The sequence below is a fragment of the Lolium rigidum genome, chromosome 2 (assembly GCF_022539505.1).
Source record: "Lolium rigidum isolate FL_2022 chromosome 2, APGP_CSIRO_Lrig_0.1, whole genome shotgun sequence".
NCBI classification, from domain to species: domain Eukaryota; kingdom Viridiplantae; phylum Streptophyta; class Magnoliopsida; order Poales; family Poaceae; genus Lolium; species Lolium rigidum.
Window position 1 is genome coordinate 221,205,477 of NC_061509.1, and position 19,103 is coordinate 221,224,579.

The following is a 19,103-nucleotide window of genomic DNA, read 5'->3' on the forward strand; positions in this document are numbered from 1 at the left end:
GCCCTTGAGCCATAGCTCTATATTCTGCCTCAGCAGTCGACTTAGACACAACATCCTGCTTTTTGCTTCTCCACAATACCAAGTTCCCACCCACAAAGACACAAAACCTGAGGTGGATCTATGATTATCTAGGCAACCTTGCCCAATCTACATCATAGTACCCATCTATCATGAGATGCTTGTTACTCTCAAATAACAGTCCCCTTTCTGGAGTCCCTTCAAGTACCTCAAAATTATATACACTACTTCAAGATGTGTTGTTCGCGTAACTTCGCCAACATGGTTCTAGTTAAATCAAAATTCCAATGTGATGCCATGTGGACCATTTCAGTGTATACTCGTATGACATCACACTTATAAATGGATTTTACCTTTCTATGCATACGAAAGATGCATAGCATAATTGCTCGGAAGAATTCAAGAAATAAAACAGTAGGAATGTATAGAGCATACACATATGGAAAGACAGCGATATATATCTTGACAACGAAGATGCTACCTGCACGGGTACGCACGGAAAGAAATACTTACTAATTTGACTCTTAACTGTAAGTTTGGTTAAAGATCAGCTGATACATGAATATCCCCTCTCCATGGATACCGTGTCGACTTGGTTTCGGCCGCGACCTTCTAATTAAGTTATCGTAGCAGACAGTGACACCAAATTTTAAAATCTCGTGTAAACCAACCTATCAATACCATCACAGATCAGCATCGAAGAAAAATACTTGAACACTAAGCAGTGCGTTTGTCTGCAATCTGCATACGCTTTAGCAGGGTGTAAATTGCGAGGGGTTGCGTTCCTGCACTCTTATCCACTCCTCTAGTATCTACTGTATTTAAGTTGGGATTTCAGTTCAGGGCTGCAAACCAACATTGGCTTTGAGAAAGAAGCTAGCATAGCAAGGTTCAGTTTAAAAAGAAGCTAGCAAGGATCGAACAGTCATGGTGTCGGTTAAGAGGCTGCTGCTTCTCGTGCTTTGCGGCTACCATTCTCTCCCTGCTCGTGCAGGGGATTATAAGGTTCTCGCCACCGGCTCACAGAAGGCTGAGGCCATCTGCGGCGAGCCACTCGGTACGTACGTGCAGTCGTGCACACATGATTAACTGGCATGCCCATATTCAATTTTTGAAACTGCAATTGTAGTTAATCACTATCGTTTGCAGTGACTCCATCGTCGTCCAGTGGAGCCACGGTGCAGCTAAGCCACCGGTATGGCCCGTGCTCACCGGTGGCATCCACCGACGGGCCAAGCATCGGGGAGCTGCTCCGGCGAGACCAGCTCCGAGCTGAATACATCGAACGGAAGTTCAGCAGGGGCAACGATGAGCTGGAGCAATCGGCGGCGGTTACCGTGCCGATCAACCTTGGGGAAGCACTGGACACGCTGGAGTACGTGATCACCGTCGGCATCGGCTCCCCGGCCGTGAAGCAGACCATGATCATCGACACCGGCAGCGACGTGTCATGGGTGCAGTGCAAACCTTGCCCGGTCCCGCCGTGCCACGCCCCGAACGGCTCGCTGTTCGACCCCGCCAAGTCCACCACCTACGTGCCGTTCTCCTGCAGCTCCGCGCCGTGCGCGCAGCTTGGCGGGGATGGCAACGGCTGCTCGAGATCGCAGTGCCAGTACATCGTCAGGTACGGCGACGGCTCCAACACCACGGGGACGTACGGCTCCGACACGCTGGCGCTGGCCGCCACCAGCACGGTCAGCAAGTTCCAGTTCGGGTGCAGCCACAATGAGGACGGGTTCGATGACCAGACCGACGGGCTCATGGGGCTGGGCGGTGACGTGGAGTCTCTGGTGTCGCAGACGGCGGCGACCTACGGCAAGGCCTTCTCGTACTGCCTCCCGGCGACCACGAGCACGCCGGGGTTCCTCACACTGGGCGCGCCCAACAGCACGTCGGGCTTCGTGACGACGCCGATGCTCCGGAGCAAGACGGCGCCGACGTTCTACCGCTTTCTCCTCGAAGACATCCGCGTGGACGGGAGCCCGCTCGGGATCTCGCCCACCGTCTTCGCCGCCGGGTCGGTGATGGACTCGGGCACGGTCATCACGCGGCTGCCGACGAGGGCGTACTCGGCGCTCAGGTCGGCGTTCAGGGCGCGCATGACCAAGTACCCGAAGGCGCCGCCGCTCAGCCCCTTCGACACGTGCTACGACTTCACGGGGCTGGACAACGTCACCATACCCACCGTCGCTCTGGTGCTCGGAGGCGGCGCCGTCGTGGACCTCGACGCCAGCGGGATCATCCTCGAGGACTGCCTTGCCTTCGCTGGCACCAGCGGCCTCAGCCTCATCGGCAACGTGCAACAGCGGACGTTGGAGGTGCTGCACAACGTCGGCCAGAGCGTCTTCGGGTTCCGTTCGGCCGGGTGCTAAAATGGTCCTTGTCAGCAAACCACATCGTCTGATTGTGAAACGTGATTGCAATTGGCTTAAATCCTTTTGGGTTTACCCGCAAAAAAAAATCCTTTGGGATTGACGACATTAGTACAGAACAGGCTTTCGCACACCGTTGAAATAGTTGTCAGACACGGTAAACCTTACTGTCGCACAGTCGAAAGGTGAACGATACACGTTTACTAACGGCTAAAAAAAACCATGTGCTTAAATCACACACGGTCTGTTGATACAAAACATGTGGGATGTCCTATTACTATACAAATGGTTTTTGAGAGCCAAACCGTGTATGATGCCATTTTGTAGAATTTATTTAAAAAAAAGACGTGAGAGCTGGCGGTCGCCGACCGGAGAGAGCTGGCGGTCGCCGCAACAACATCTAGTAGCACGACGCCCATCGTGTTCGCTTGGAGCTAGTGCAACGCTTCTATTTTTTTTCGAGAACCCGCAACAACTCGTGCGCGTTATTGTATTTAGCTGATAAGAAACGTCAAGAATGGCTACAACACCACACATGCCTTTTGGCTTACAACACCGACGTCAGGCACACCTTGCCCAACCTCAACCCAAGAATGGCGAGGCGGCGGGGCACAGAGTCTCCAAACCGCGTCACATCCAACTCTCCAACAACACGACCAACTTCCCAAGCTGTCCAGACCAACGTACCACATCATGCGCCTAGAAGATGAAGCGCGCGATTGGCAGGGTGTGGCCAAATTTGGGAATGGATCGACAAGCATGTTGGCGATGGTGTACATTGCGCTCCAGAGACTCACACCTTGAGCAGTAGCAGACACCGGCGAGGCTACCATCACCGAGAGCCATCCCTCGCAGCCAAAACAACGCCTTCAAGAAGGGGACGACGTTGCTGCGCCGCCGCTGCCCGGTCCGGCAAGTCAGACCTAGGGTTCCCCAAAACCGGCCAGAAACGAGACCGAGATGGTCTGCTCCTGGTAGTTTGGTCGCTGCTGCCGCCGGAGCACTTTGGCCACAACCGCCGCCGGAGGGCCACCAAGGGGACAGCCCTCCGTAGACGCAGATACAGAGCTGAGCCAGCCCTGCCAAGGAGGGGGAGTCGCCCGCTCGAGCCCATCTGGGCCCGTGCAAGCCCATCTAGGCCCGCAAACCGCAACGCCGCCGGCACACCAGGCCTCCATGGGCGGACGAGCACAGCACGACGCGTCGGGTCAGCGGCGACCCCATCACCCTCCACCAGCCCGCCGACACAAGCCCACGCCGCCCGCCGCCACGACTGCACCTGGGGATGCCGCCGCCACGAGGAAGCCGCCTGGAACGCGGAGCCGTAGCGCCTTCGCCAAGACGACCGCGCCGTCGCGCCCTCCGTCAGCGGGACGCCCACAACAACCGCAGAGACATGCGCCTCCACCGCCGCGCGTGGGAGAAGAAAAGGCCCCGCCGCCGGCCCCGCACGGGCTTTGCCCGGCGACGTCCTCTGGCAGCAGCGAGGAGAAGGGGGGCTGGGGAGGGCCGAGGGGAGGCGCTGCCATAGATCTCCCGGTCGCTCGCGGGAGCTAGGGTTTTCACTCGTATACGCTTATCTAGATGCCACCTTATAGGAGGCCATCTGGGTTGTCACTGGAGCAGCTTCTTCTCTTCTTCTCCCTCTCATCCACAATGCACCAGAGCAACGATGACATGGTGTCCACTGTCCAGTAACGCTGCATTATTGTTGTTATCATAGAGGTGATGCTCTTGCGAGAGACCTGATAGTTGATCCGCAACCACCAGAGCTCTCCCCGCTACACTTGTTGACATCGTCGACGTTGTTCGCCACCGTGCATGCAATACTTGTATTCGATGTGATTACAACTGATCCAACAGTAAGGCTGTTGCACCTTTTATTTCGCCTTGAGTTAGTCACTACACTACAAGAAAACGGTACTATGTCGATGGCCTGGAGCTATGCTGATGGCCAAAGGTTGAGACCGTCGGTATTATCGTTGGATGCCTACGTCTGAAACCTGGTTGTTGGCACAAAATAATCGCCGGCATACATGCACCTAGACCGACGGTGGCCATCGGCATATCAACCTTCGTTTTTTATGTCCTGACACGTGGCAATATGGAGTACCGACTAATGTCAAATGACGGCGCTGACCTATGCTGATGGTATAACCTCGGGATAGCTGTCTTGCCATTAGAGCCGTTGTGCCCTAACAAGTCAGAAGTATGCCGCATAGATTTTTTTTTTTTGCTTCATTTCATGTGTAACTTAGTAATGTTTGCATCATATTTTTTTGTATTTAATAATACATCACATAGAAGGGGTAGACCGCGTGGTCAACGGGTTAGTGTTTCATTGAAAAACACCATAGGGAATCTTAAGATATGATATAGAAATAGGGCTATAACATCCGGAGTTCTATGACTTTTTGGGCTAATGACGTAGGAAATAGCCTCCAGCATGTCATAATTTGCCGGAACGAGGTCATATTGGGCATGTGTGTGGGCCCTGCGATAGGATGTAAGGCCCCGGGTAGGGATTTCCAATCTGACCCACGGACAAACCGTTTCCCATTTTTGGAGTGCCGAAACGGGGTTTATTTTGTGAAGCAGCTACTGGGGCGCATTTAAGGTTTGGGCGAAACCTCTGCGCCGCAATTATAGGAGACAGCCTACGCACCATCTATCACATGCCATGTGTGGTTATAAGGAAGCGGGGACGTGGGATGGGCCGCGTGAGGACACTAGGAACAGGGCACAGGTTCTCGGCAACAACCATTCCATTCAAGTGGCAACAGCCACGTTAATGATGTGGATTAACGTGGTATCTCTATTTTAAACCTATGTAATTTGCTTTTCGTATATAATAGATAGATAGATTTTTGTTGGTTCGTGGCTAGCTAGATATTCGACATCTTATTTTTTCTGTGCCCGCCTATCCCTTTGCTTTTTTACATGCCAAATCACGTTTTTTACTAACTCAACATACGTGACAGTTCCCTTAAAAAAACTTCCCATAGGTGACATCCTTGACCGCCGCTGTTAGTACCAACCACGGTTTTATGTAACCTTTGTTATCTTTAAATTTATACCGTAAATTATAGATCTAATAATCACAATAATTAGAGTGATGTGAATTAGCATGGTATCTATATTCTAATTTAAAACTCATGCAATGCAATGCGAAAAGAAAATTTTCCCCTAGCGAAAAACCTAGGGTTAGTCTCCTCTGGTGACGTCAAACCCGTCGTGAGTTTTTTCCGAGAATCCTCAAGGATCCGAAGCTATCTATCCGGCGATCGAGTCAGATCATCAAGACCAGGAGGGTTCCCCTGTTCACGGGACCGGAGTGGACTCCATGGCGGACAATGCGGAGTCGAGCAAAGGGAAGGAGAAGAAGGGCAAAAACATGGACGATCTGTTGGGCATATTGCATATAGAGGATGATGAGGTAGAAGACTTCGTCTGGGAGGATGAAGTGACTGAATCTGAGGTAAAATCGAAGTGGCTTGCTATTGCCCGTGTTCATACATTGAAGCTAGGGTTTAGTCACAGTGCACTTTTCTCGGATATGAGATCTGCCTGGAACCCAGCAAGGGATGTTACGTGGAGAAGAATTGAGGATAACCTATTTACTATACAATTCAACTGTCTGGCGGATTTGAACAAAGCAATGCACCAGGGGCCATGGCTTCCGTGATCAAGCTCTGATCATTGAGGAGTATGACGGGTTTACAAACCCGCTGTCTATTAAGTTGGATAGAATTACAGTGTGGGCTCAGATACACAAGCTACCTGATATCTATTTGAAGGAGCATGTGATAAGAGGAATTTCAAGGGGAGTATGAGAAGTTACGGAAGTACAGATTAAATTACCTGCAGGATTTATAGGTAGCTTGGTGAGATTGAAGGTGAAGCTTGATGTCCATAAGAAGCTGAGCAGATTTGTTTCAATGACAAGAGAGAAAAAGGAGTATTATCAAGTCAAGTATGAGAAAATGCCTGATTTCTGTGCTCATTGTGGTATGGTTGGACACTAGTATGAGGAGTGCGGTACCGGGGAGCATGATCCAGAGTCTTTTGAATGGGGAGACTTCATCATGGCTGATGGCGGACGTGGGCGTGGTAGAGGTCGAGGACAAGGAAGAGGGCGTGGGGGTAGAGGTGAAGACATACATTCTTGCGGACGTGGTAGAGGAAGAGGTGGTTTTGCAGCAGGAGCTGTTTCTGATCCAAGAACTACGGTGCTCTCAGATGATATGGATTATGAGGAATTCTCTTTACAAAATCCAAATGCTCGAAAGAGGTTGGCACTAAACTCGAATCTCTCTGAAGGTGCTATGGTAGAAGGTGCAGCAAGTGCGGGTGTTCTGAAGAAGGTGGCTGAATTTGAGGACCATAAACCTAGGTCTTCTAGGGAAAAGCTATTATTCTACATCCGTAAATCCGGATCGAAGGTATCAACGTTTTTTTTCTAGCGTCGTTGATGGGAAGCAATTCGCTATCCTCATGAGGTTATTAGAGACCTTGTCAGTTTTTTTTATTTTTTTATTTTTTTTATTCATTGTTATTAATTTACTTTTTGTTATCTATTGAAAACACAAAAAATAGTACTTTTTTATTATTCACCTTATTCCAAACAACCATAAAAATTGTCACTATGTCATAAAAGAAGCTTGGGAATATGATACCCCTAATGACGATTTTATGCGTGCACCTATCATTCAGCCCGCTGTCACAAGAAGAACTATGAAATTAAGCCTAACGTTTTAAGCTTGGTTCAACAAAATCAATTTAGAGGCTCAACTGCTGAGGATTCAGGTTTATACTTAAGTATATTTACTGAGATATTTGATCATGCATATAAAAGATGTTGACCCCAGTGCGATCAAGCTGTGTTTATTTTCTTTCACACTTAGAGGAAAGGTAAAATATTGGTTGCTAGCTTTTCCTAAGGTCACTAGTATTGCATGAGAGGAATGCACTAATATTTTTATGACTTCAGTTTTTCCCTACAGCTCATACTATGCAACATGCAACTTCGATTTAACATTACAGGCTTTACGATGGCGAGCCACTAGCGTTTGCATGGCAGAGGTTGAAGGAATCCATAATGAGCCCAGCCATGTGATGGAAGAATGATTACTTGTTCATCTATTTTATAATGGTCTTAATCTTACTTTAATTATATGCTTGATACTGTAGTTCGAGGCACATTCATCGGCTAGCCATAAGATGTGGCCAAACAGCTTCTTGGTGATATGCACAGCAACCATGCCTAATGTCATGTAGGAAGATCCTACTCATGAAGGTGAACTTAATCATCGAGACAAAGAATGAAAAGCTTACTGCAAAGGTAGATCAACTATTAAAAATTATTAAGGATAAGAAAGATACCCAAGTAAATGTCATCACCAATACTACAGTTGAAGAAGTAGATTTACCAAAGTTGAGGGACCGAAGTAACATTGAAGCTTCATATTGTTAAAAATAAAACTTGATGATAGATTACCATTAGAATTCATCAAGCTTGCCTGTAGCAACTACACTACGATCTCTGAATCTTTCTTGCTTGGAGTCCGCTTGCTCCTTTTTAATTTTCTTGATTCTGCATGACATCTTGTTTGCTTGCCTAGTGTTTGATGGAAGTCTGATTGAGAAGTACAGTGTCTTGACGCAGTGAAGTGTTCACATCGGACATTCATTATTGATTGATGTTCTTAGGTTCTGCACTGATCGCTGATCGGTTCTAACCATCTTGGGCTCAATTAATCATTTATAGTTTTACCTAGAAACTGCACTAAACAGCTGCCCCTGCTTTCCTTCTTCGAAATAGGCTTTCGCCCCGCTATATTAATATAGCAACCGACCGATACATCAAGCTCGCTGGGGCTGCAGCACAACCAAGCCCAAAAAGAAAAACAAGAGAAAACAAAGCCGACACCGGCAGCTTGACAAGAACAAGAACAACTCGCAACCGCTGCGCCCTCCGAAAAATGCCACCACACTCCTAGCACGCCGAAGCGCCGCGTATCAAGCAACACCTTCAACAAGGTAAGTGACGACGACGCCACTGCCGCCCGGACTAGTCCTAGGGTTTCCCCCGATACGCGGAAGGGATTGGGGAGGAGGGACTACCGCCGCCCTTCAGGAAGGCAAGGCGACACCCGCAGGCGTCACCGCGACAGTGTCGGGCCTGCCGACAAGATTTCTCCCGTCCACCAACCCACAAAACCGGACGATTCGACGTGCTCCACCAAACTTGCCGCCCACCAGCACGCGCCACCGCGATCTTGAAGCCATCCTTGCTGTCGCGCTGTGGTCGTCAGAGCAGGGCCTAGACGTAGAGACGAGAGACAGCCGGGTTGGGGGTAGCAGCACCTCAGCCGAGCGGGAGGGAACTACCTCCACCGCCTTCGCGGTAGCCGACCGGACATGGCAGCGAGGTCAAACCCGCCAGGCCGGGCCCAAACGGGCCCGCAAAGACCCCACTACCACGTTGCAGCAGGCCGGCCGGAGCGCCGCCGCCACCCAACCACCGCTGTCGCACCTACTCCACCTCCAGGGAGCACCACCGGCGTGCCATGCGCAGCCCGCCCGCCCAGCCCCTCCGGGCCCCGAACTGGGCCCAGATCTGGGCCGAGCAGGCCCTGCCATGGCCGTCCGCCTGCGCAGCTCCGCCGCCAACGGCCGCGCCGCCGCTCCTCCACACCACCTGACGCACGGGTTCCACCCCGCCGCGCCAAACCGCTGGCCGCCGAAGTTCACCGCCGCCCGCCAAGGTCCCCACACCCCCAGCGCCGCCACGGGTAAGGTCGACCCCGCCGCCGCCGGCACCGCCCAGGCAAGGCCCGGCGGCTCCCACCGACGGCGGCGGCAAGGGGGGAGCGCGAGGGGGAGGGGAGCGCCGGCCGGGAGAGGACGCGGCCCGGCCGCCGCGGGGGGGCGGCGCAGGTCGCGGGAGAGAGAGAGGAAAAGAGGGATCCCTCGCTGCCCCTGCTTTCCATGCTTCCTTTCAGTAAAGTTTCCGAAACATCTTAACTAACCTCACTGTAGTTTGTTCTCCTGTACTTCTGTTAATTACCAAATTAAGTAATCACGTTTCTGCACATTCAATTTAATGATCAGATGAGGGATAGAATACCATGGGGAGCAGCCTAGTCTAGTATGCTTTGCAATAAAAAGTTTATCATCAAAATTTGGTGCCATAGATTGTGCATCTACTACCATCACATAGGAACATGGAAGAGTGACCTTAAGTTTACACCCAGAGCCCTAACCAAAACCAATCCGGATTAAAAGAGCTCAGAGGACGTTACTGTTTTCTGTTGGTAGGAAGCTTTGATGCTCATCTATGATGTATTTTTGGTTGCTGCTCATCTATGCTGTTTTCTTTATTTTTGGTTGCTGCTCATCTATGCTGTTTTCTTTATTTTGGTTGCTCCTCATCTATGCTGTTTAACGACTGTTTTTTAAGGGAACAAAGCTGTCGATAGGTTCTGGCAGAAGAGGCAGGCTGAGGTCAAGCAGATGTACTCGTCTTGTTTTCAGTCTTACCTAAAAACTTGTTTCATGGCTGATACTCAAGACAACACCATGAAAGTGAAACTATGTTAGTTCAGTCATTTGGTCTGTGATTTCAGTTGGTACTATGATATGTAATAGGGTGTATCTATGTCTCAGTTGACTAAGATTTTCTTAAGTGTCAGCTACTTCAGAAAAGTGCAACTGCAATTTACAGAAAAGTGCAACTCGGTCTAGTTGCACATTTCTGACAGAAAAGTGTTGTTTACATTGCTGGATCGACTAGGTGCAGATATAATCGAGTAGAGACTATCTCTATGACGAATTGTGTTGATGTACTGTGAGAGGGAGACAGATACTGCGAATGCTGTGATGTTTATCTACTGCAAGAGACAAAGAAATTCTTGTCCTCAAATTTTGATATGAAAGATCTTGGTGAAGCGTCATATGTTTTGAGCATAGAAATTCATCGAGATAGAAATAATGGAGTGTTAGGACTATCGCAAAAGGCTTATTTAGAAAAGATTCTAAGTAAGTATAATATGCATAAGTGCAGTGCCACACCTGCCCCTATAGTCAAGGGCGACAGTTTTGGGAAACATCAAAGTCCCCAAAATCAATACGAGCTCGATCAAATGAAAGCGGTTCCATATGCTTCGGCTATTGGAAGCCTACAGTATGCACAAGTGTGCACTCGCCCTGACTTAGCATTTATCACCGGAGTACTCGGTAGATATCAAGAAAATCCAGGTTTTGAACACTGGAAAATGGTAAAGAAGGCATTGCGTTATGTGAAAGGCACAAAGAGTTACATGCTAACATACAGAAGATCTGATTCCCTAGAAATAAGAGGGTATTCAGATGCAGATTTTGTGGGGGATAAAGATGATAGAAAATCCACATCTGGATATGTATTCACCCTTGCAGGGGGAGCTATTTCGTGGAGAAGCTCCAAACGAGACGATAGTTGCATCATCCACGATGTATGCAGAATTTATAGCATGTTATGAAGCCACGGGGCAGGCATTATGGTTAAAGAAATTTATACCCGACTTGAAAGTGGTAGATTGTATTGACAAACCACTAAAAATGTACTGCGACAATGAGTCTGCAGTATTTTATGCTCACAAAAACAAGTCGAGTATAGCTACGAAACCAATTGAGGTTAAGTATTATGTTGTGAAACACAAGGTCCAGGATCAAACAATAAGTCTCGAGCATATAAGGACAAAAGATATGCTTGCGGATCCGCTAACGAAAGGCTTACCACCCAGCGTGTTCAAGGAACACGTAGACGGCATGGGTTTAAGGGAAAGTCTACCTATCCTGGATCATAAGAGGCCCAAAAGTAAAAGAATTTTTTTTCAAAACAGAGAAGTGTATTGTGGCTGTCTGATTCTATCGACAATAGAGCTGTGACGATGAAACATGCCCTATGGACTGATCCAAAATGAAACGAATAATGTGAAAGTATAAAGTTAAAAGAAAAGTTGAGATCAAGGGGGAGAATGTTAGTATTGATCTCCACCGCACCAGAGCCCAACGGCCTGGCACGACCCCTTGACCTCGTCCGCGCCCTGATCGGGGGCGCCCAACCGTTCACTGGTTGGTGGGCCCCTGTCGCCCTGTGCTATATATAGAGTGGTGGGGGCGGTGGCACAGATCACTAGGTTGACCAGAGTGCCACTCGCCCCACCGATAGACCCACCGATTAGGGTTCGCACAGTGCCGACGGGAAGCTCCGCCGCCACCTCTCGCTCGACCTCACGCCATCGACACCACAACAACTTCGACGGGTTCGTCCTCCTCGCAGGGACAAGGTAAACCTCACAGTATCAGTACATTCTTTACAGGGATTGAGGCCCCTAGCATCTCTCTCCCGGCTAAGATCTGCACCTAGTCGATCTAGCAATCTTCACAAGTGCAACTCAAGCCCTCTTTTGTAAGTGACTTAGACTTAAGAAAATCTCAATTGACTGAAACATAGCAAAACCTTATGTAATACTTGATGCCACTTGCTCGGTTCCTTGTGAACCTGCTTTGATTTCAATTCATGTTGACATTGCAACTACCAAGATAAACACCAACACACAGCACATGAGAGTAGCATAGCTAGCTAGACTTGGCCATTCATACAGTGTGCCGTGTGCCGTGTCATATATACCACGCGAGCGCTGCGCATCTGATCAGCACGCGTTGGCCCGGAAGCCCAAGACGCTCTTTCCAACGTCATACAGCACCTCCAGCGTCCTCTGCTGCACGTTGCCGATGATGCCGATGGTGCCGTCGTCGTCCGTGGCCGTGAACGCCAGGCAGCTGCCATATATGATCCCGTTCGCGTCCAGGTCCACCACCGCGCCGCCGTCGAACACCAGCGCCACGGACGGTATCGTGACGTTGTCCTGGCCGTCGAAGTCGAAGCACGTGTCCAGGAAGCCCCTGGCCGGCGCCGGCGGGTACTGCTTCATGCCTTCCTTGAACGCCGACGAGAACGCCTTGTACGCCGTCGGAGGCAACCGGGTGATGATCGTGCCGGAGTCCATCACCGACCCGGCGGAGAAGACCGAGGGCGACACGCCGACCAGCTTCCCGCCCACGCTGATGCCCTGGAGGAGCGCGCCGTAGAACGTCCGGGTCTGCTGGCTCCTGAGCATCCCCGTCGTCGCGAACCCCGACGTGCCGCCGCTGGGCGCGCCGAGCGTGAGGAACCCCGACGAGCTCGTGGTCGGCGGGAGGCAGTAGGAGAACGCCTTGCCGTAGGTCGCCGCCGTCTGCGACACCAGCGACGGCGTGTCGCCGCCCAGCCCCATCAGCCCGTCCGTCTTGTCCCTGAACCCCTCCTCCACCTGGCTGCTCCCGAACTGGAATCTGTCCACGGTTTCGGAGGCCGTGAGCGCCAGCTTGTCGGAGCCGTACCCTCCCGTGGTGTTGGACCCGTCGCCGTACATGACCATGTACTGGCACTGCCCGTTTTTGGCGCACCCGTTGCCTTCCCCTCCCAGCTGCGTGCACGCCGGGGCGCCACAAGAGAGGGGCACGTACGTGCTCGACTTGGCTGGATCGAAGGGCGATCCGGACGAGGAGTGCACCCACGACACATCGCTGCCGGTGTCGATGATCATCGTCTGCTTTACTGCCGGCGAGCCCAGCTCGACGGTGATGACATACTCCAGCGTATCCAGGGAAGACCCCAATGTTGTCGGCACGGTAACCTCCGATGATTGGAGCCCACTGTTGGCGCGGTGCTTGTCGTTGGAGAACTTCCGTTGGACATAGCCGGCTCGGAGCTGGTCACGGCGGAGCAGCTCCCCCAAGGTAGGCTTCTTTTCGGACGACACCACCGGCGAGCATGGGCCTTGCCGGTGGTTCAGTGCCACCGTGGCTCCGCTCGTCGAAGGTGGGCTCACTGCAGAATTGACGCGAGAGGATGATTACAATTTACAACACCGCAAAGCCAGGTTTCCCCAACTGCATACGACTAGTGGTGATAGTTAGATTAACTACATGCATGTACCTGTAGGCTCGGAGCAGACGGCTTGAGGCTTCTGGGAGCTGGTTGCGAGAATCTTGTGGCTCTGCACGTCTGCACTAGCAATCAGAGCATGGTAGCTGCACAGGAGGAGTAGCAACAGCTGTGGGACGGCCGCCATGGCTGTTCCTTGTTTCTCAGGGAATGTTGTGGTAGGCTATCATCTAAGGGTATCTTCATTTATAGATAAGAATCTAGGAGCGCAACCACGGAAACTTGGAATTAATTGGACTCGTAGTTGACTCAGTATATGCCAAGTTAACGTAGGATGACCAAATGGAAGGCTTGCAGTCTTCTCCAAATTAAACGAAATACTCCCACCTTGATCACGACGGGAAGTCTCCTCCAAAAGGAAAATGGAAAACATGGCACAAACTGCCAGTTCAGAATTCGGCCGTCCATGTGGACAGAGGCATGATTGGATGTTGTCTTTTTTTTTTTTACCTGGACTACGGCGGGCTTAAGCCAGCCTGAACCATAAGCTGCCCCCAAAGGGGATAACAAGAGCATTACAAAAGTTTTAGAGGGAGGGAGAGAAAACAGAAAAAAAGGAGTTCAGGGAGGGTTATAGTTATTACACCAAGAATTAAGAGCAGAGGAATAGGCGGGAGTAGAACAGCAAAAAGCCTAGAGTCTAACATCCTCTATACATCGCCTGATGGCAGAGGGAAGATCCTCAACAGTTCCATTGAAGGTAAGAGCATTCCTTCTTTTCCAGATAGTCCAAGTGATGGCAGTGTTGATTGTAGCTTCCACGTAGGCTTGGTCATGTGTGAGCCAGATATCAGCAAAACATCTTAGACTGCGGGAGCCAAAGTCTCGGTGGAAGAAGTTCCAGACCTCCTGAGCACGGGGACAGAGGAGGAGCATGTGATCGAGGTCTTCGTCTTCAGGGCAGGAGAGGCAGGTGGCCGAGGATGACAGGTTGTGTCTAAAACGCCGCTCATTGGTTGGGAGACGCCATCTTCGAGCAAGCCAGCAGAAAACTTTACACTTTAAGGGGGCAGCATTTCTCCATATCCCCGAAGCAAGATCATCAGTCTGCAGATGCATGAAAGAGTTGACATAGAAACTTTTGTTTGAAAGCTTTTTGTTAGTGAGGCGGCTGTTTCTAAAGTCCGTGGCATCGTTAAGGTCTACGGCACTTAACTCGGAGGTGAGGGTTCGAAGCTCAGCCGTAGCAGCAACTGAAAGACGAGGTCCGAGGGCGGTCGGAAGGCCATACTGCACGATGAAGGAGACGTTGACTTGAGGTCTAGAGGTATGAGAGAACAAGCAGGGGAAGCGAGTGTGAAGTGTGGAGTCCTCGAGCCACAGGTCGAACCAGAAGGAAGTGGAGGCTCCATTACCGACAACCACTTTGGAGGCAAGGCGAAAAGCATCAAGCCCAGCAATGATATCTTTCCAGACCGGGTTGTCGAGATGATGGCGGTCCCCAAGGTCTTTAGTTGGGCTCCAACCATAGAAACGTCGGAACCAGCAGGCCCACGGGGCGGAGGAGTCAGAGTGGAGTTTGGAAAGAAATTTAGCAAGAAGCGCGGAATTTTGTGCAGGGAGAGAGAGGACGCCCAACCCTCCCAGGTGCTTAGGGGTGCAAACGATAGGCCAGGCCACCTTGTATTGACCGCCGTGGCAAGTTTCTTCCCCTGTCCAAAGAAAATCTCGACGTCGCTTATCGATTGCCTCGACAACTCCAGCAGGAAGGATGCCAGCGCTCATGGCATGGGAGAGCATGGCGGTGAGGATGGAGATGTTGTCTTTTTTAAAGAGTTGTCCTTTCAAACAATGAATATTCATGGGAAAACGATATGATTTTGCAAACATTTTGTCTGGCAACCTCGCAGGAGAGATGAGTAGGAAACTCATACCATATTTAGAATCAAGGAAAAACACACAAAATATGGCAGATTGAATCAACAGTATCTTGAAAAAAAAACCTAGAAACACTTATCATAACATTTATTTTGAAATGGGGAGCTCCCGGCCTCTACATCATGATGCAGACGGGCTTGTTTATTATAAAGCTTACAGTAGTTATTACAACTCAAAGGCCGAAGTCAATACAAAAAATACCATCTGAAAAAAATAGCCAGACATGTCTCAATCTAGTAATAAGGCCACCAATGAGCCCAGCTCTATACTACCTCCATCCCAAAGCTTAAGGATTATATTTTTTTGAAAAGTCAAACCAAGTAAAGTTTGATCAAACCTTTAGAAGAATCTATCAGCAAATATAATATTTTGTAGATACCAAGCAAAAAAATTATTTCATTATCTATCTGATGATATTGATTTGTATTTTGCATGTTACCGACTTTTGGTAAAGCTTAGTCAAACTTGACATAGTTTAAATTTCTAAAAATAATATAAGCATTAAGCTTTGTGATGGATGCAATATATCCTAAGTGACCATCAGCACATAGTTGCAACCAGCAACCTAAGTTCCCACTAGTCCTCAGATGCCCTATTGATAACATGCACAACAAACTGAAAGTCCAAGCTTGTAAAAAATGATACTACTTCTACAGTTCCATATCGACCAACATAAAGCAAAAAAAACTATAATATATGAGAGAAACAATTTTGTTTTCTTATCTGCAGTTCTAGCTTTAGTTTTCTTATCATTTTTTCATTTAACCAATTCGATCCCAAACATATTTTTAAGAATGGTAGGTGGTGGTACATTATATGTAAAAACAACAATGCGTGAAACAATTTTGGCAAATGGGTATGAGAGAAGCAAATGCTCAATTGTCTCCACGGAGTCACGGATACCTTTCTATGTTCTCTTTACTTGACTATATGTCGTGAGTAAAAAATTTCTATTAAGGAACCACATTAAAAATCCTTTATGGGATCATTAGGTTCCATAAATGTCTTGTAGGAAAGATGATTATTCCCATTTAGTAAGTCTTCATACATTGATTTGACTGAAACAAAACTAATGTAGTTAGCCTTCCAAACAAAATTACCATGTTCATTAGATAAGTTTACCAACACTAGTCGTTAGCATAAATGAAGCCAAGCACCACAGTTTGCTTGCATTAGTTTCATACTAAAACCTATGTTTAGAGGTTAGTATGGTCGGACAGAAACATTTTTTTATTGTACAATATATTGTATAAAAAAGACACTGGAAAGAGACGTCTTCCCTAGCCAAACGTCTTTCTAAAATATAGTATTCTTGCAATTACCAGTTTTTAAAATCATATGCAAAAGAATTTCCTTAACTCTCATAAAGCTTTTACAAAATAGGTGAAAGGATAGAGATGGTAATCTAGAAGGAGGGTGAATAGGTTCTGCAAAATTCGTTGAAAAATTCTTGAAATTTTAGGATAATCTAGTTGAATCTCCCTTGGATTCTACTTCAAACTGATGATAATCATAACAAGTCGTGCAAAAGTTAGAGATACGAAACTATGATCTAAATTCCATGTCGTGATCTTAATTCTCACTCTGAATTATTATGCCCTATATTAAGTGTGTCAATTTATATTTCTAAAAACTCTCATGTGGAATCCATGCCACTGATTAGATTAGTTTTTTCTAGACAAAAATCTGTGCCTAACCAAAATTTTGAAGTAATAACCACTTGTTTAGTGGGCAAAACAAAAATAGAACAAATTTTCTCACTTATTTATACAAAAATTATTGTATTGTTTAATTATTTTTGTCGAAGACATAAATGTTTATTTCACATACAATTCATTTGTTAACAACATATTATGCCACCAAATACTTAGATGTAACGGTCAATGTTGCAAAAGTTATACGCGAAATAATATAAATACATTAGTGATTATTTAAAATTGTACAATATAACAATTGTGATTCAGTATTTTATTTTAGTTTGAAAAATTCATGAGAAACCCTATAATTTTATTGAATGTCCAATAGATTGATGTAAATATATAAAGATAAAATGATATTATCTTGTATATTGTTTACGGGTCATTAGTGCATTTGCCCCATATTAGTATTTTCCATAAAATGGATTGGTAGAGTACTCTAAAGCCATACATGCGTATAATTACCTTAATAAGTGTTTCTAGAGTTTGTTTTGTCTAAAAATTAAAACATTTTGAAAGCCACACTTATATTTTTACTACTAAAAGAGAGTTGGTATGTCCGAAAATTTGTTTGACACCAAACATCACAAGCATCTGAACGATCTGATTTGACCTCAACATCCCCCGCACCATGTGATTGCTTTTTTTTTTTTGCACGTAAGCAAACAATTAAGATTGGGGCAGAAGAAAATATGAGAATGGGACAACATAACGTGCACATACACTATTGGTGTACTGTGAATTTGTTCATTTGTCGCATCGGTCTGCAAAGAATTATTGTTTAGAGCAAATATTGTACTTATAGCACTTAATTTATAACCAGAATCGCCTTTAAATGATACCAAAAGGTGAAGAAATGGTGCCACAAATGATGCAAATATGATGCCTATCAATCATCTCATCATGGTTCTGAATAAGTAGCTTAACACGGTTAATAGGAGCTGGAACAGTATTTGAAACTGGAGCTGACACTCCTCCCATGAGAAAATCAATCGCGAAGTTCTTGGCGCCTTTCTTCTTAGCTGGTGCAATGGCAGAAAATTTATAAGACGCCATGTACCCACCATTGAAAGACATTGCTAGATCATGAAGGGTATGGACATATTCAGAGAAGTTTTTTTTTTGAACAGTTGAAGGATCCCGAAGGATCCCGAAGGACCCCGACACCACAATATATTACTATTACAACCTATCCGATTACATCCAGGGAGCAAAGAGTAACCAAAATTACAGGCTTGGATTTTGCAAAGAGGACCCTAACAGAAAATTTGAAAACACGATCAAGTCCTTCATACAGACACAACTCGAAGCTAGCAACCTCACCGCCGGGGACACAATCACTTGGGGCAACGCCACTGCCGCACCTCCTCCTCCAGCACCACGCGGATGAAGACGACAAGATGTCGAACCAGCACTACTATGCCTCTACCTCTCTTCTTGCCAGCAAAGGGCTGGGAGGAAATCTTCTATTGGCCACCCTTCGGTTCGAAAATACGACAGCATGCAGACCTCCGCCGTCGGAGCTTTCACCATTCATCCATGCCGTGGTGGAGCTCTGGATCTGTCGAAAGGATGAAGCCCTCCACCAATCCCTTATTCTTCTCCCATCTCACCAAGAAGGAAGCAAGAAAGACAGGGAAAGAAGAGGCCATTTCCCTCTGTGAGACTGACATTTAAGAATTAGGCCATCCTAGGAATGATTAGATGTTGTTTTACTTTAAGAGTTGTCCTTTCAAACAATGAATTTCCATGGGAAAAATGATGTGATTTTGCAATGGCCCGATGATGTTATAAGATATTATGAAGGTATATCTAGTTCTATTGTTAATACGGTTCAAGAAATCAATAGTTTTATGAAAATCTATTTGTTGTGGCCTCCTGGCTGAATTTATTCTTCACCACAATATTTTGTAGACCAATCCTCTACTTTTCATGATCATCATATTTGCTTTAATTTGATAACTAATGTTATATTATGAACACGTAGGAGGATGCATTCAAATGGAGAAAATGGAAAATACAACACTTAATATCATGTGATAGTTTATCGTGTGCTTGTATTACCATTAAAACATTTGGATAACTTTGTAATGGACTAACAAAAAT

At 47.4% G+C, this 19,103-nt stretch overlaps 2 protein-coding genes across 2 annotated transcripts; one reads left to right on the forward strand and one right to left on the reverse strand.

Annotated features, from left to right (window-relative positions):
- The first annotated feature begins 945 nt into the window (after positions 1-945).
- LOC124688184 (aspartyl protease family protein At5g10770-like) lies at positions 946-2,390 on the forward strand. The gene is made up of 2 exons (XM_047221899.1): positions 946-1,075; positions 1,168-2,390. Exons 1-2 carry the CDS (start codon positions 946-948, stop codon positions 2,388-2,390), a joined length of 1,353 nt encoding a protein of 450 aa, XP_047077855.1.
- Positions 2,391-11,922: 9,532 nt separating this feature from the next.
- On the reverse strand, positions 11,923-13,675 carry LOC124688185 (aspartyl protease family protein At5g10770-like). The gene is made up of 2 exons (XM_047221900.1): positions 13,414-13,675; positions 11,923-13,305 (listed from the first exon to the last, which is right to left on the reverse strand). The coding sequence occupies exons 1-2, from the start codon at positions 13,547-13,549 to the stop codon at positions 12,086-12,088; spliced, it is 1,356 nt and encodes a 451-aa protein (XP_047077856.1). The 5' UTR covers positions 13,550-13,675; the 3' UTR covers positions 11,923-12,085.
- Between the last annotated feature and the right edge of the window lie 5,428 nt (positions 13,676-19,103).